The sequence below is a fragment of the Oncorhynchus gorbuscha genome, linkage group LG24, assembly GCF_021184085.1.
Source record: "Oncorhynchus gorbuscha isolate QuinsamMale2020 ecotype Even-year linkage group LG24, OgorEven_v1.0, whole genome shotgun sequence".
NCBI classification, from domain to species: Eukaryota; Metazoa; Chordata; class Actinopteri; order Salmoniformes; family Salmonidae; genus Oncorhynchus; species Oncorhynchus gorbuscha.
The window spans coordinates 25,184,146-25,197,112 of NC_060196.1; the positions used below are offsets into that span (position 1 = coordinate 25,184,146).

At 39.6% G+C, this 12,967-nt stretch overlaps 1 protein-coding gene across 2 annotated transcripts; it reads right to left on the reverse strand.

The window, feature by feature from the left end:
- Nucleotides 1–528: 528 nt before the first annotated feature.
- LOC124013376 (sodium channel subunit beta-1-like) lies at nucleotides 529–9,961 on the reverse strand. Of its 2 annotated transcripts, XR_006834855.1 has the most exons (8): nucleotides 9,662–9,961; nucleotides 8,530–8,768; nucleotides 8,208–8,374; nucleotides 7,184–7,421; nucleotides 6,854–6,995; nucleotides 5,982–6,053; nucleotides 5,043–5,095; nucleotides 529–1,856 (listed from the first exon to the last, which is right to left on the reverse strand). XR_006834855.1 is itself a non-coding variant. In XM_046327681.1 (7 exons), exons 2-6 carry the CDS (start codon nucleotides 8,576–8,578, stop codon nucleotides 5,987–5,989), a joined length of 663 nt encoding a protein of 220 aa, XP_046183637.1. In that variant the 5' UTR covers nucleotides 8,579–8,768; nucleotides 9,662–9,961; the 3' UTR covers nucleotides 529–1,856; nucleotides 5,982–5,986. The 2 variants fall into 2 exon arrangements, 1 of the variants encoding a protein (XP_046183637.1); XM_046327681.1 differs by lacking the exon at nucleotides 5,043–5,095.
- Between the last annotated feature and the right edge of the window lie 3,006 nt (nucleotides 9,962–12,967).

Genomic DNA, 12,967 nt, shown 5'->3' on the forward strand with positions numbered 1-12,967 from the left:
GGCCTGATTCACACAGTCTCCTCTGAACAGTTGATGTTGAGATGTGTCTGTTACTTGAACTCTGAATAATTTATTTGGGCTGCAATTTCTGAGGTTGGTAACTCTATTGAACTTAATCTCTGCAGCAGAGGTAACTCTGGGTCTTCCTTTCCTGTGTGGGTCCTCATGAGAGCCAGTTTCATCATAGCGCTTGACGGTTTTTGCAACTGCACTTCGAAGAAACTTTCAACGTTTTTGAAAATGTCCAGATTGACTGACCTTAATTTCTTAAAGTAATGATGGACTGTCGTTTTTCTTTGCTTATTCGAGCTGTTCTTGCCATAATATGGACTTGGTATTTTGTCTATACCACCACTACCTTGTCACAACACAACCGATTGTCTCAAAAGCATTAAGGAAAGAAATTCCACATGTTAACTTTTAACAAGGTACACCTAATTAATTGAAATGTATTCCAGATGACTACCTCATAAAGCTGGTTGAGAAAATGCCAAGAGTGTGCAAAGCTGTCATCAAGGCAAAGGGTGGCTAATTTGAATAATCTAAAATGTAAAACATATTTTAATTTTTGGGTTACTACATTATTCCATGTGTTAGAAAATAGTAACATTAAAGAACAACTCTGGAATGAGAAGGTTTCCAAACTTTTGACCTGTAAATACAGGTTTTATAGAAATGTTCTGTATAAATTGCCTCAAAAATGTTTTCAATGTTTGTTTTCTTGGAAAGTTTTGAATCTTATAATATAATACAATATCAGTTACTTGTTGCATTTACATTTTGTCTAAGTCATATCACCAACTGATTTCAGCCTGTGTATTGACTACATTGTTTGTTTGGAATGTCAGACATATTGGCAGTCATTTAGGAAAAAATGATGGAATCATTCTAATTAAACTGGCAGACTAGCTAGCTAATAAACATTACTGTGCATATCATTTTCAAAGTCATTGTTTTAAATTCATTGTTTTAAATAACATCTTCTCACAGCACTCGCTGACCATTGTGGTTGACCCAACTCCTTTACCAAAATGGCTGACCTTTTACTCTATCATAAGAAAGTTCATGTCCATTCTAGTATTCTAATTCCAAGGTGATCTCGCGATAACACTTCAATCAAAATAATTCTCTCACTGTCACACCGTGATCTGTTTCACTTGTCCTTGTGATCGTCTCCACCCCCTCCAGGTGTTGCTTATTATCCCCGGTGTATATATCCGCGTTTCCTGTCTCTCTGTGCCAGTTTGCCTTGTTTGCCAAGTCAACCAGCGGTTTTTCTTGCTCCTATTTTTTCCCAGTCTCTTTTGGTTCTAGTCCTCCTGGTTTTGACCCTTGCCTGTTTGGACTCTGAACCTGCCTGCCTGACCACTCTGCCTGTTCTGTCTTTAAGCCTGCCTATCCCCTTATACTGTTTGGACTCCAATCTGGTTACTGAACACCCTGTCTGACCTGACCTCAAGACTGTCCTTTGCCTGGTACTGTTTTGGACTCTGACACAGTTCGTGAACTCTCGCCTGTCCCTGACCTACATTTTGCCTACCCCTTGGATTAATAAATATTGGAGCTCAACCATCTGCTTCCTGTGCCTGCATTTCGCCTTGTGTCCTTATGCTCACAATACCTCTTATTAATATAAATGTACATACACTTTAAAGGGAGATACCATTACAACTGAAAAATAGGATTCATACACATACTACTCTAAAAGTAATCATGTCATCATATCACATTTATCCATTAACATTGTAACAGGAAAGGTAATAAAGATTCAAAGATACTATACATCTTCCGGTTCATGCAAAACAAGGGGTCGTATCAGTGATGAGGCCAGTATGTAGATGGCACTGCTTGAATTCCTGAAAGCAGAATTAAACATCAATACATTACACATGGTTCGTCCTGTGACAAGAGAGAGGTCAAGTACAGTTGAACTCTTGTTAGATGTAAATGTGCATATCCATGACAAGCCTCGATTCTACAATAATTACCTCTCCACTCGCTTGATGCTTGAATCTGGTTGAATTGTGTGCATAGAATAGAATTACTTTTTTTCCAGAAGGAACTTCAGTTATGGCAAGTCAGATAAGATATATGTATACAAAAGTATGTGGACACCCCTTCAAATTAGTGGATTCAGCTATTTCAGACACACCTGTTGCTGGCGTTTATAAAATTGAGAATACAACCATGCAATTTCCATAGACAAACATTGGCAGTAGAATGGCCTTACTGAAGAGCTCAGACTTTCAACGTGAAACCATCATAAGATACCACCTTCCCAACAAGTCAAATTTCTGCTCTGCTAGAGCTACCCCGGTCAACTGTAAGTGCTGTTATTGTGAAGTGGAAACGTCTAGGAGCAACAACGACCCAGCTCACAGAATGGCACCGTCGAGTGCTGAAGAGCGGACCAATCGTCTTTCCTCGGTTGCAACACTCACTACCAAGGTCCAAACTGCCTCTGGAAGCAACGTCAGCACAAAAACTGTTTGTCGGGAGCTTCATGAAATGGGTTTCCATGGCCAAGCAGTCCCACACAAGCCTAAGATCACCATGCACAATGCCAAGCGTCGGCTGTAAAGCTCGCTGCCATTGGACTCTGGAGCAGTGGAAACGAGTTCTCTGGAGTGATGCATATATTAATGCTCATGATTTTGGAATGAGATGTTCGATAAATAGGTGTATACATACTTTTGGTATTGTAGTGTATATTGTAAACAAATTAACAGTGACATTCACACATGACAGATACAAATGCTTAGACGGTAAATTAAAGATAAATGTAAGGGACCGTACGAAAATTATCCAACTCGATATGTCCCCCCCAAAAACGCACCCTCCTCCCCAACATTACATTTTTCCCACATGATCCTCCCCTTGTACTTGAAAAAATGTATGAATTTTTTTTTGAATTAACTCAAAATATGTGACAATGTAGGCCTGGGCCTTACTACTACGATCAGTGGCAAAAAAAGGCTCCTGAAAAAAATACTACTTCAGTTTTAATTTTACGACTAAAGACATTAGCAGAATGTTTTTTTTTTAATACCACAGTTTTTCTCAGCTATTAGTCGGCGGACCAGAACATAAAATAATAGCTGCCCAATTTATAGACCTACAGTACACTATTTTTAACACTGGCATCTGGTAAGTACATTATCAATTCAATGACAATAACATAATCATTTTGATAAAATCAACAATGTCTCTAATAAATGAGTTTGGTCTTTCTTGGTACTCTACTTTTTATTAGCTCAAAACAATCAGCTCGTTTGCAAGAGAAAATGTCGCTCTCAAAAAGTCCCAAAAGAAAAGCAGATTTAGAAAATAAACTTTCCATGGAATAGATATGCGTTCATCTTGGGGCGGCAGCGTAGCCTAGTGGTTAGAGCGTTGGACTAGTAACCGGAAGGTTGCGAGTTCAAACCCCCGAGCTGACAAGGTGTCTGTCGTTCTGCCCCTGAACAGGCAGTTAACCCACTGTTCCCAGGCCGTCATTGAAAATAAGAATATGTTCTTAACTGACTTGCCTGGTTAAATAAAGGTAAAATAAAAAAATCTTACCACATTTCCCCATGTCAAACCAGTGTGACTTGTTTGCAACGAAACTGACGCTGTTTGCAAATCATTTGATCTGAGACGTCATATGCATTTTAGCCTAAAGTTACCTTTCCAATCCAGAAAGAGGTCTGACACAGAACAATTTAAGCTTTAACTGATAACTACTCTTCAGTGACTTAACCCAAAAAGAGAACGCCACAAGTGCGTCCCTAAAATTCTGTTTTCTTGTGTTTTGTACCATATTGTACAACAGTTGATGAAACAAACACTGTAAAAGTCTGAAAAAATGTGATCAGTGTTATTTCCTGAAAGTTGCTGGTTGAAAATACAATCTAACCAGGTTTGCATGGGCAGGAGTTTCAGCTTTCCATGGTGACATCACCATGTGGTCAATTGGTTAATAGACCAATAACAACAAAGAGAGTTCCAAAACTTTCTGCCAATAACAGCTAGTTTCCAGTCCTAGCATAAATTCTTACTTAACTTCGATTTTTTGCTAAAATTTTTTTGCCAATTTTAATGGAAAACTACTACAGTAAGGTACCTAATTGTTACCCAGAAATGATATTGATATAAAAACATCTGCATTGAGCATTTAAACATCTCTTTAACAGAAAGCGAATAGCTCAATTGAAAGCGACGGAGTTACACACTGTAGGCCTATCTGATTGAAGGAGACCGGGTAACACCAAGTAACACTTTTAGGGTTGGGCTATATTATGAAAATGTTATTGAGTTAGATGAACAATATTGTTCTACAAACAACTTACGCATCTCAGCTACCATTACACACTGTAACTACAACATACCAGTCCTTTGCAATTCAACCGAAAGTGGAAGGAGTGAAATGTTACAATTAAACCAGTATGTGGGGTTAAATGTAATACTGTCTTCAATGATAAACAATTATGATTTTAAACTGATATTTTGATTTTTATCTTTCAGGCATGTAATATTGACCAAAAACTCAAAAGTTACCAAAATGTAGATAGACTATTTTATATTAGCATTCAAAAGTATGAATTTGACTTTTTAGTGGATTGTTCTAAGGTATTATCTTAGCTGTACTGCTAAACTTGATGTAAAGAAGTGACATTTTATATCATGATGTCAATGTGTCTAAATACCATACACAGTTTTATGTTACATCTAAACCCCCCAACATAAGACCCTCTACTAATCTGAATAGTTTGACAAAAATACAACAAGAATTATTGTCATCAAGTATACCAATCAAAAGACCCCATCTTACTGATAAAAATGATATGTGTTTGGATACATGTAGAAATGATCCACAGGTCAATAATTTAAAAAAAGAGGCAGCAAGTATATTTACTTGTTTTCATTACAATAAAATACAAAATAATTGAAGGATTTAAACGAACCTTCCTAGGCATTTAGACACTAACCAAACATTAGCACATTGAATAACAGATTTCTAAGTGGTTTCTAATTTGAGTTATTAAGCTGTTACAACTGACCTGTGTTACTTTGTTCCCCGATCTCCCCTACATCCAACTTCCTGGCTCAGCCTCTGAATGCCACAGAGATGAACCAAAGATATCACCATATGCATCAGACACATCTTTCTTGTGTTGCTTGCTTCTAGCATAGAGCATCGTGGAGGAAAGCGTTGTTGTAAATCGCTTTATATAATCAGAACATGTTTTAGTTTCTTATAAATCTTAAACTAACAAAGGAGTATGCATTTTGACATGTTCTTTGACAAAAAGTAGGCTATGGCATACCTTCAAAGACCTACCCCCTCAATTCGAGCAATGGTTTTAACTTACCACACCAAGCTCTTCACGGACACAGAGGTTTTTAAGGAGTGGTGACACTATTGGAGGAATTGGCTGGCAAATCTACGGATAGCCTTCAAGACTGTTGAAATTAATTACTTGAATTAGCCTAATTTCAGCACCATGTGCTGTCTACCTCCCGACAGGTTACATGCCTCTCCCCTATATTGTAACATGCCTCTCCCCTATTTTGTAACACGCCTCTCCCCTATTTTGTAACACGAATCTCCCCTATTTTGTAACCCCCCTCTCTCCTATTTTGTAACTCCCCCTCTGTAATTTTTAAATTTTCATTTAAAAGCCATACTGATGCTGGTACACAATTGTTAGTGTCACTCTTGTTTTTAGGAGGTAAACACCTGAGTCTGCGCCCTGATGGTAGTACTGCATATTGATTGTTCAGTGGATGTGTTAGATCCTAAATTAGATCCAAGATCCAAAAAGCGGTGCCATCTTTGTAAAGGTCTCTGAGAGCTTTTTTAGTTTCTCCTTACAATCTTCCCACTGACAGTAAGGCATCACTCTTTCTAAGCTATTCTAACTTGCCCATGTGTCAAACAAGATAAATACACTATGCTTCCTTTGGCTTGCTGATTATGTTTTTTTCTCATGACAAACCTGGGTTATTCTGCCACTTGCACACCACAGTTATCTTTACTCTCCGAGGCAATAGCTAAATATTCTGCATTCCTGGAAAGAAAGGAGAAAGAGAAGTGGTTAGAATATCATCACCTGCTTATTATCCTTCCATTCACATTTTATTCATCCATCTATCCATCTTACAGTATAACCATTCTAGCCACTCATCACTTAAAGCATTTCAATCATTTCAACTACACTGCATATCTCCTACGTTTATTCCAATCTTTCAACCTCTCTTCATCTATTCATTAATCCCTTTAACCTCTCTTTATCCATCCACTTACCCCTCTAAATGTTCTTTATCCATCCAACAACCCCTCTAACCTTCATTCATCACTCCAGCCTTTTTTCATCCATCCATAACTTCCTTTAGCCTTCCATCAAGCAATCATCCATCCAACTTAAGTAACCAGACCTATTGCTTTAATGTAGAGACGCAAAGCAAGCAGTATCAGCTGAGCTAACATCCAATCAGAGACTGAACATAATTGGTTTTAACACTTCACGACTGCTGAGGCAAGCACACACATTTTATTTAGGAAATATACCTTCTTTGGCTTTTCTAGAGTGGCAAATATGACGACACAAGGATGGAAAGATTGAGAGAGAGTGGGAGTGGAAAGGACAACAAATAGAGAGAAAGACAGATAATATTGAACAAATGGGAACAGAGTAATTGTACGACTCAGCACTTTGAAAGACAGTAGAGAATTCAAATCAACAGGATGGACAGGTACAGAGCATACAAGGAAGGGAGGACAGTGAGATTACTGTATACGGAGGGAGACAATAGAGGAGGACCTAAAATGAAAGGATACAGCAGCATGAGAGGAAGTAGGGTGACTCACGCGCTTTCTCGTAATGCTTCCTCTCCTGCAGCAGAGATCTTTCTGTAGCAGTATACCATCTCTATGTAGAGCCAAGCCTGTAGCCCGATGATGGACACGTACATCATCACCTCAGAGACTATGGAGGCAGTCCCTCTGGTGGCTGTAGAGACAGCGAGGGGGGAAGGGGGGTCAAAGTACTCAAAAGGCACCACAGAGTCTCTCACTAAGCACTTACAAAGCACTTTTTGAATCTAACCACAGGTCATAAATGTTTCCTAACAATTGGGATAATTGACATCGGAATTCCAATTGCATGCAAAGCCATGAGTCTGTATAGTAATACTGAACCTTTAGCCACCACTGTCAGGTGCACAAGCTTGCTGACAACGGTCTGGTATTCGTAGAACTCGTACGTCAGGAGCCGGTGGAAGAAGCAACGGTAGGTGCCCGAGTCATTGAAGGTGACATTGAAGAGGTAGATGGACGCATCCTGTATGTCATTGCTCTGCTTACTGCCGCTCCAGTCCACGCGGTCCTCAAAGCGCTCATCCACAATGTGCTGGCCCTCCTCATCGTAATTATATATCTAATGACACAATGACATCTGGGTCATTCACCTGGCATTGAAAACGTCTCCAGTTTCACTTCCTAGATCGCGACCCGTAGCTGGCAACATCCAAGAAAATGGACTCAACAGGACGCAACTGTGTTTTGAAAAGGCTTCCAGTAGGAAAGTATACTCAAGGTTACATAGCTGTGAGCTATGCACTATCTGCCCATCTGCTGTCCCAGTGGCTCTTGTGCTCTCTGAGGGCTAAAATGGCATCCAGGTTGAGTCAATAGTAACTGCATGCAGCACTCTGCCATATCATGTGGTTGGACATTGTGTGTGTGTGTGTGTGTGTGTGTGCATACCTTTGTGCGTTGTGCCTTGTGGTTGTGTGCTTAGGGATGGGCTCTGGGCCATGTGGCGTAAGACAGGTTTGTCTAGAGCGGCGTTTCCCAAACTCGGTCCTGGGGCCCCCTGGATGCACGTTTAGGTTTTTGCCCTTGCACTACACAGCTGATTGAAATAATCAAAGCTTCATGATGAGTTGGATATTTTAATCAGCTGTGTAGAGCTGGGGTAAAAAACAAAATGTGCATCCAGGGGGACCCAGCACCCAGTTTGAGAAACCCTGGTGTAGAGGACTATGTAAACCTAACCCATTTTTAAAAGCACTGGCATACTCTAAACAGACTGTAGACTATCGTGGCAGCATGTTTTATGTGGGCACCAGAGCAAACAAAACCCCAACCCTAATCCTACAATCTACTACCATGGCAGTAATTTGGAATACTATAGCAATCATAATCAGTCTCAGATACTCACATGAGCAAAGTCAGCTTCCCCTTTGGCCTTGAAATACCAGTCGACCGTGGCAGAAGCCTCCACCTCGGGCCTCATCTTACAGGAGATACAGCCCAGTTTGAACCCTTTGCCTGCAACGGCCTCAGTGTCCGAGTCCACCTCTGCACAGGCCCCATGGCACAGGGATACTTGTTTACAGGAGAGAAGAGTTGTTATTAGTGCAATATTTTGTTTGTAGAAATGGGTAGCTTCATAATTCAACAGTATACAGACAAATATCCATATGTTGAAAGATGTTGTGACTATCCACAAATGTTCAGTCTACACATCTACACTCACATACCAAAGAGGGCACAAAGCAGAGACAGGAGCAGCAGCCGCACAGCAGACATGTCCTCGGGTGTAATGTAGCACGATAGTACAGATCCTAGGGCTGAGAAGCCTCAAAAGCTATCAAAAAATATCCCAACAGTCTCTTTGAACACTTGAGAGTATGATATTCCTTTGAGATGTTATCCAGAAAGACTTTGTTTGAGCAAAGTAAGAAATGGTAGGGACTGAAGTTGCTTCCCCCGAAATTACCTTGGAAATAACAAAAATAGTACATTTGATGTGGGTTTAATTCCTTCAACCAACACTTATTTTCTAATGGAAGAAATATTCTCAGACTATTGCATTAATTAATTGATTTGTTACATAAGCTACTGTTTTTATAGGCTTTTTCATTCACAATATGCTTTCTCCATTCACTTTTTGGATGCATGCAAGTATTTACCATGCACATTTGTTTAAAATTTAGGAAGACTGGAGCTTGATCATTGCAATGAAATATAATGTGCCTTTAAGTGGATGCTTCATCACGCTATTAAAGTGCAAACGAATAAATGCCAATTGTCCAAGGAGAGACTTTCTAGAGAACAGGCAGAATACAGGGTAAGAGTGGTAATCTAATATCCAGTTAGGCCTATTTAAAAGCCACCCTTATTTAAAAAGATAGCTGCAGCGAAAATACTATTTTTCTTGATGACATTTACTGATATTTCTGATTTATATGTCCCCCCCTTGGATATAATAATGAATCATTTTACGTTTCAACTTCCATGGGGTGACGGCAGAGTTGGACGTCCCAAGGTATCCCGAATAGCAAGGTCAAATAGCTATTATCTTTATAGGCTATTTATAACAACTGTAGCCTAATTTTCTATAGCAATAATAGGCCTACTTCTAAATGATATTAACACTGTTATGCAATGCACCACAGAATAGGGCATCGACTGTAAATGCGTTCAAATAGCGTACTCGTCATGATGCTTATTTGAATGTGTCGACACTGTATGGTTTAAATACAGCAAAATCGCATGCCACTTGCATACATTAATAATACATTGCATGCCAATCATTTTATTTGAACACTGTAAAGAGTGTTATTGCTCTATTTATATAAGGCTAAATTATCATAATTTGCAATGTCTCACATTTGACTGTCCTGACGATGTCCCTTCTGAAAAATAGCCTCCTTATCCCGATTTGTCCTTTCTCCGGGGAAAAAAATGTAGGCTACCCTTCCCTTCTTGATGGATCAACACATTTATCTACACAGCGCTGTTCTTTTATGGAGCAACACCGTAGGCTAGGCTACTTGTTGAAGAGATGTTTCGCCAGGGCTTGCATTGAGGATTCAAATAATATAGCATTATCTCACACAACCAGCGCACAGGCCCACACATTTTTACGAAATCAACTAAATCTGATAAATCTAATCAGCGTCTCGTCAGCAGCACTAAAAAAACACTTCCGGTTCGCGAAATGTTGAATCATTTCTAAATAAAAGTACCCCACGTAATAGTAGAAAAGTGTCAATATAATAACCTTTATTTATTCATCATTTATTATAAATTATTGTTTAAACATAAAATAAGGATTGATATTTGTTCATATTTAAGTGACATTTGCATTAAATTTGGGTTTTAAAACTTTTTAAGGTCCCATAAATGCCACCAATGCGAATCACTGCATATCGATTACATGTTGGCTTATAGAGCAAAACCTATTCTGGGTGCCACAGTAAAAGTATTGTAGGGAATAGTCAGTAGCGTCTGTAGAATGTTTATATGGTGTCATTTCATGGGGCTCTGAATAACAGATCCCCATGAATACACTAATATTTGTGTTAACTCTTCAGAATTGTAATCTGTTTATGTCACTGAGTAGGCTGAGATACCATTTCATGGACACAAGACCCATAGGTAAGGCTGTATATTGCAATATGAACGTCAATACATACAATAGGCTATATAGTGAGGTGATTGTCCACAGTTAAAGGGGAACTGCACCACTGATTTGACCTAATTTTTTGGCTTGCTCCTCAAGAAATGCTGGCGGCTATGACAGAAGCCAAACCTGAGTTGGCTTGTGGTTTGCAGTGGGTGTTTCTTGAGTGTGTCCTTGCCACCACGAAGACACACCCATCTGTTAGAGCCTTTCCTGCAGCTGTTTCCCCTCACTCAATCGCAACAAACAAACCTCCTGCAGGTTGATGTATGGTTAGATGCTGGAGGAAGCTTTGAGTATGTCAGTAACCTACAGAGTAATATGAGAACGCAATTGTTGAATTTATGTAGATATTCTAAACTAAGTGTTTTGATAACTTTCAAATGTAGTAACAGGTCCATGTAGAATAAACAACCCTTTACATAATACCATAGAAGAAGTGTTCTGTAATATAACAATGTGCAGCTTTCATCTTTCATTGTCCTTCCCAGCCGAGACAGATACTGTGCCTATCTGCATTTTGTCTGGTGGTAATGAGGCCACCTTGGCTAACACGTCAGAGACTCAGAGTGGTCTAACCTTCTTGTGTGGTAGATCCCAGCATCCATTCATGACCAGGGGATCGGTCTGGCACCCAGCGGGGCACTTTGTCTAACAGACAAACAGGGTCAACAATTGTAATCATCCATCAATTATAAACATAGCTTAAGAAATAACAATCTAATTTGGAAGCTAATTCTATGCTTTACAAAAGGACTTTCTCCAGACTGGATTAGATTCAGGCCGGTGATGCCGTTAACCCATGCAACCAACTGTGACATGTTTTGCTATGGCCCTGGGTTGGTCGTTGTTTCAGAGGTGGGTTTTGTCTCAGACATTCAACAGACATTCACCATTATTTTTTATTTATTTAACCTTTATTTAACTAGGCAAGTCAGTTAATACAAATTCTTATTTACAATGACGGCCTACCCCGGCCAAACCCTAACCCGGAAGACGCTGGGCCAATTGTGCGCCGCCCTATGGAACTCCCAAACATGGCCGGTTGTGATACAGTCTGGAATCAAACCAGGGTCTGTAGTGACGCCTCTAGCACTGAGATGCAGTGCCTTAGACCGCTACACCACTCGGGAGCCCAAATCTCTTGTTCGCAATCACTTTTGCATTGATTGTCATAGAAACATCAAAACAATTGCTAATTATTCTAAAAAGGTCTGGCCTACTTTTACAAACGTTGATCCTTCATAAAAAGTAAAGTTTTGATTTTATAGAAATAATTAAATCATGTAAAAATGCATTTATATCTCGTTCACAATCATTTTTTCATTGATTGTCATAGAAACATCAAAACAAGTGCAAAATATTCTAAAAACATCTGGGAAAGACACTCAAAGAAGAAACCGATACTTGAATTGGAAAACATTAAGTATACACTCGCATAGCTAATTTTCAAAGCTTTGTGGCAAAGGAAGAGGACACCAGTGTGATTTTGAATTGGAAAACAGTAAGTATACACTCGCATAGCTACTTTTCAAAGCTTTGTGGAAAAGGAAGAGGACACCAGTGTGACTTTTGACAATGCACATCACAGTCCACAACATTAGGTATACAGCTGAGGGATGGGCCAGAGAAATGTCACACCTAACTAATTAATGAATGTTGAATGTCAACACCAGGTCTTATAATCCACTGACAGGGCAGTTTCTCAATAAACCACCAACTCAAGCTGAACTGGAAGAGGTGGTCCATGTTGTGTCCAAAACCGTCTCCAGAATCCCACTGAAGGATCCGGTACCCGACCGCAAGGCGCTACAGATGGTAGTGTGTAAATCTCAGTACATCACTGGGGCTGAACTGCTTGCCATCCAGATACCTTTATACCAGGTGGTATTTGTACTTGTATTTATTATGGATCCCCATTAGCTGCTGCCAAGGCAGTAGCTACTCTGCCTTTGGTCCAACCCTATTAAGGCAGTTATACAATTTAAAAACATTACAATACATTCACAACAGATTTCACAACACATTGAGTGCCCTCAGGTCACCACATATCTGTGCCCGTGTTTGAGTTTCCTCACAGTCCCCGCTGTTCCATAATGCATATTGACAAGCATATTATAATGTTAGCTCTCTGTGTACATCCAGATACAGACGTGCTGCCCTGTTCTGAGCCAATTGCAATTATCCTAAATCCCTCTTTGTGGCACCTGACCACATGACTGAACAGTAGTCCAGGTGCGACAAAACTAGGGCCTGTAGAACCTGCCTTGTTGATAGTGTTGTTAAGAAAGCAGAGCTGTGGTTTATTATGGACATACTTCTCCCCATCTTAGCTACTGTTGTATCAATATGTTTGACCGTGACAGTTTTACAATCCAGGGTTACTCCAAGCAGTTTAGGCACCTCAACTTGCTCAATTACCACATTATTCACTACAATATTTAGTTGAGGTTTAGGGTTTAGTGAATGATTTGTCCCAAATACAATGCTTTTAGTTTTTGAAATATTTA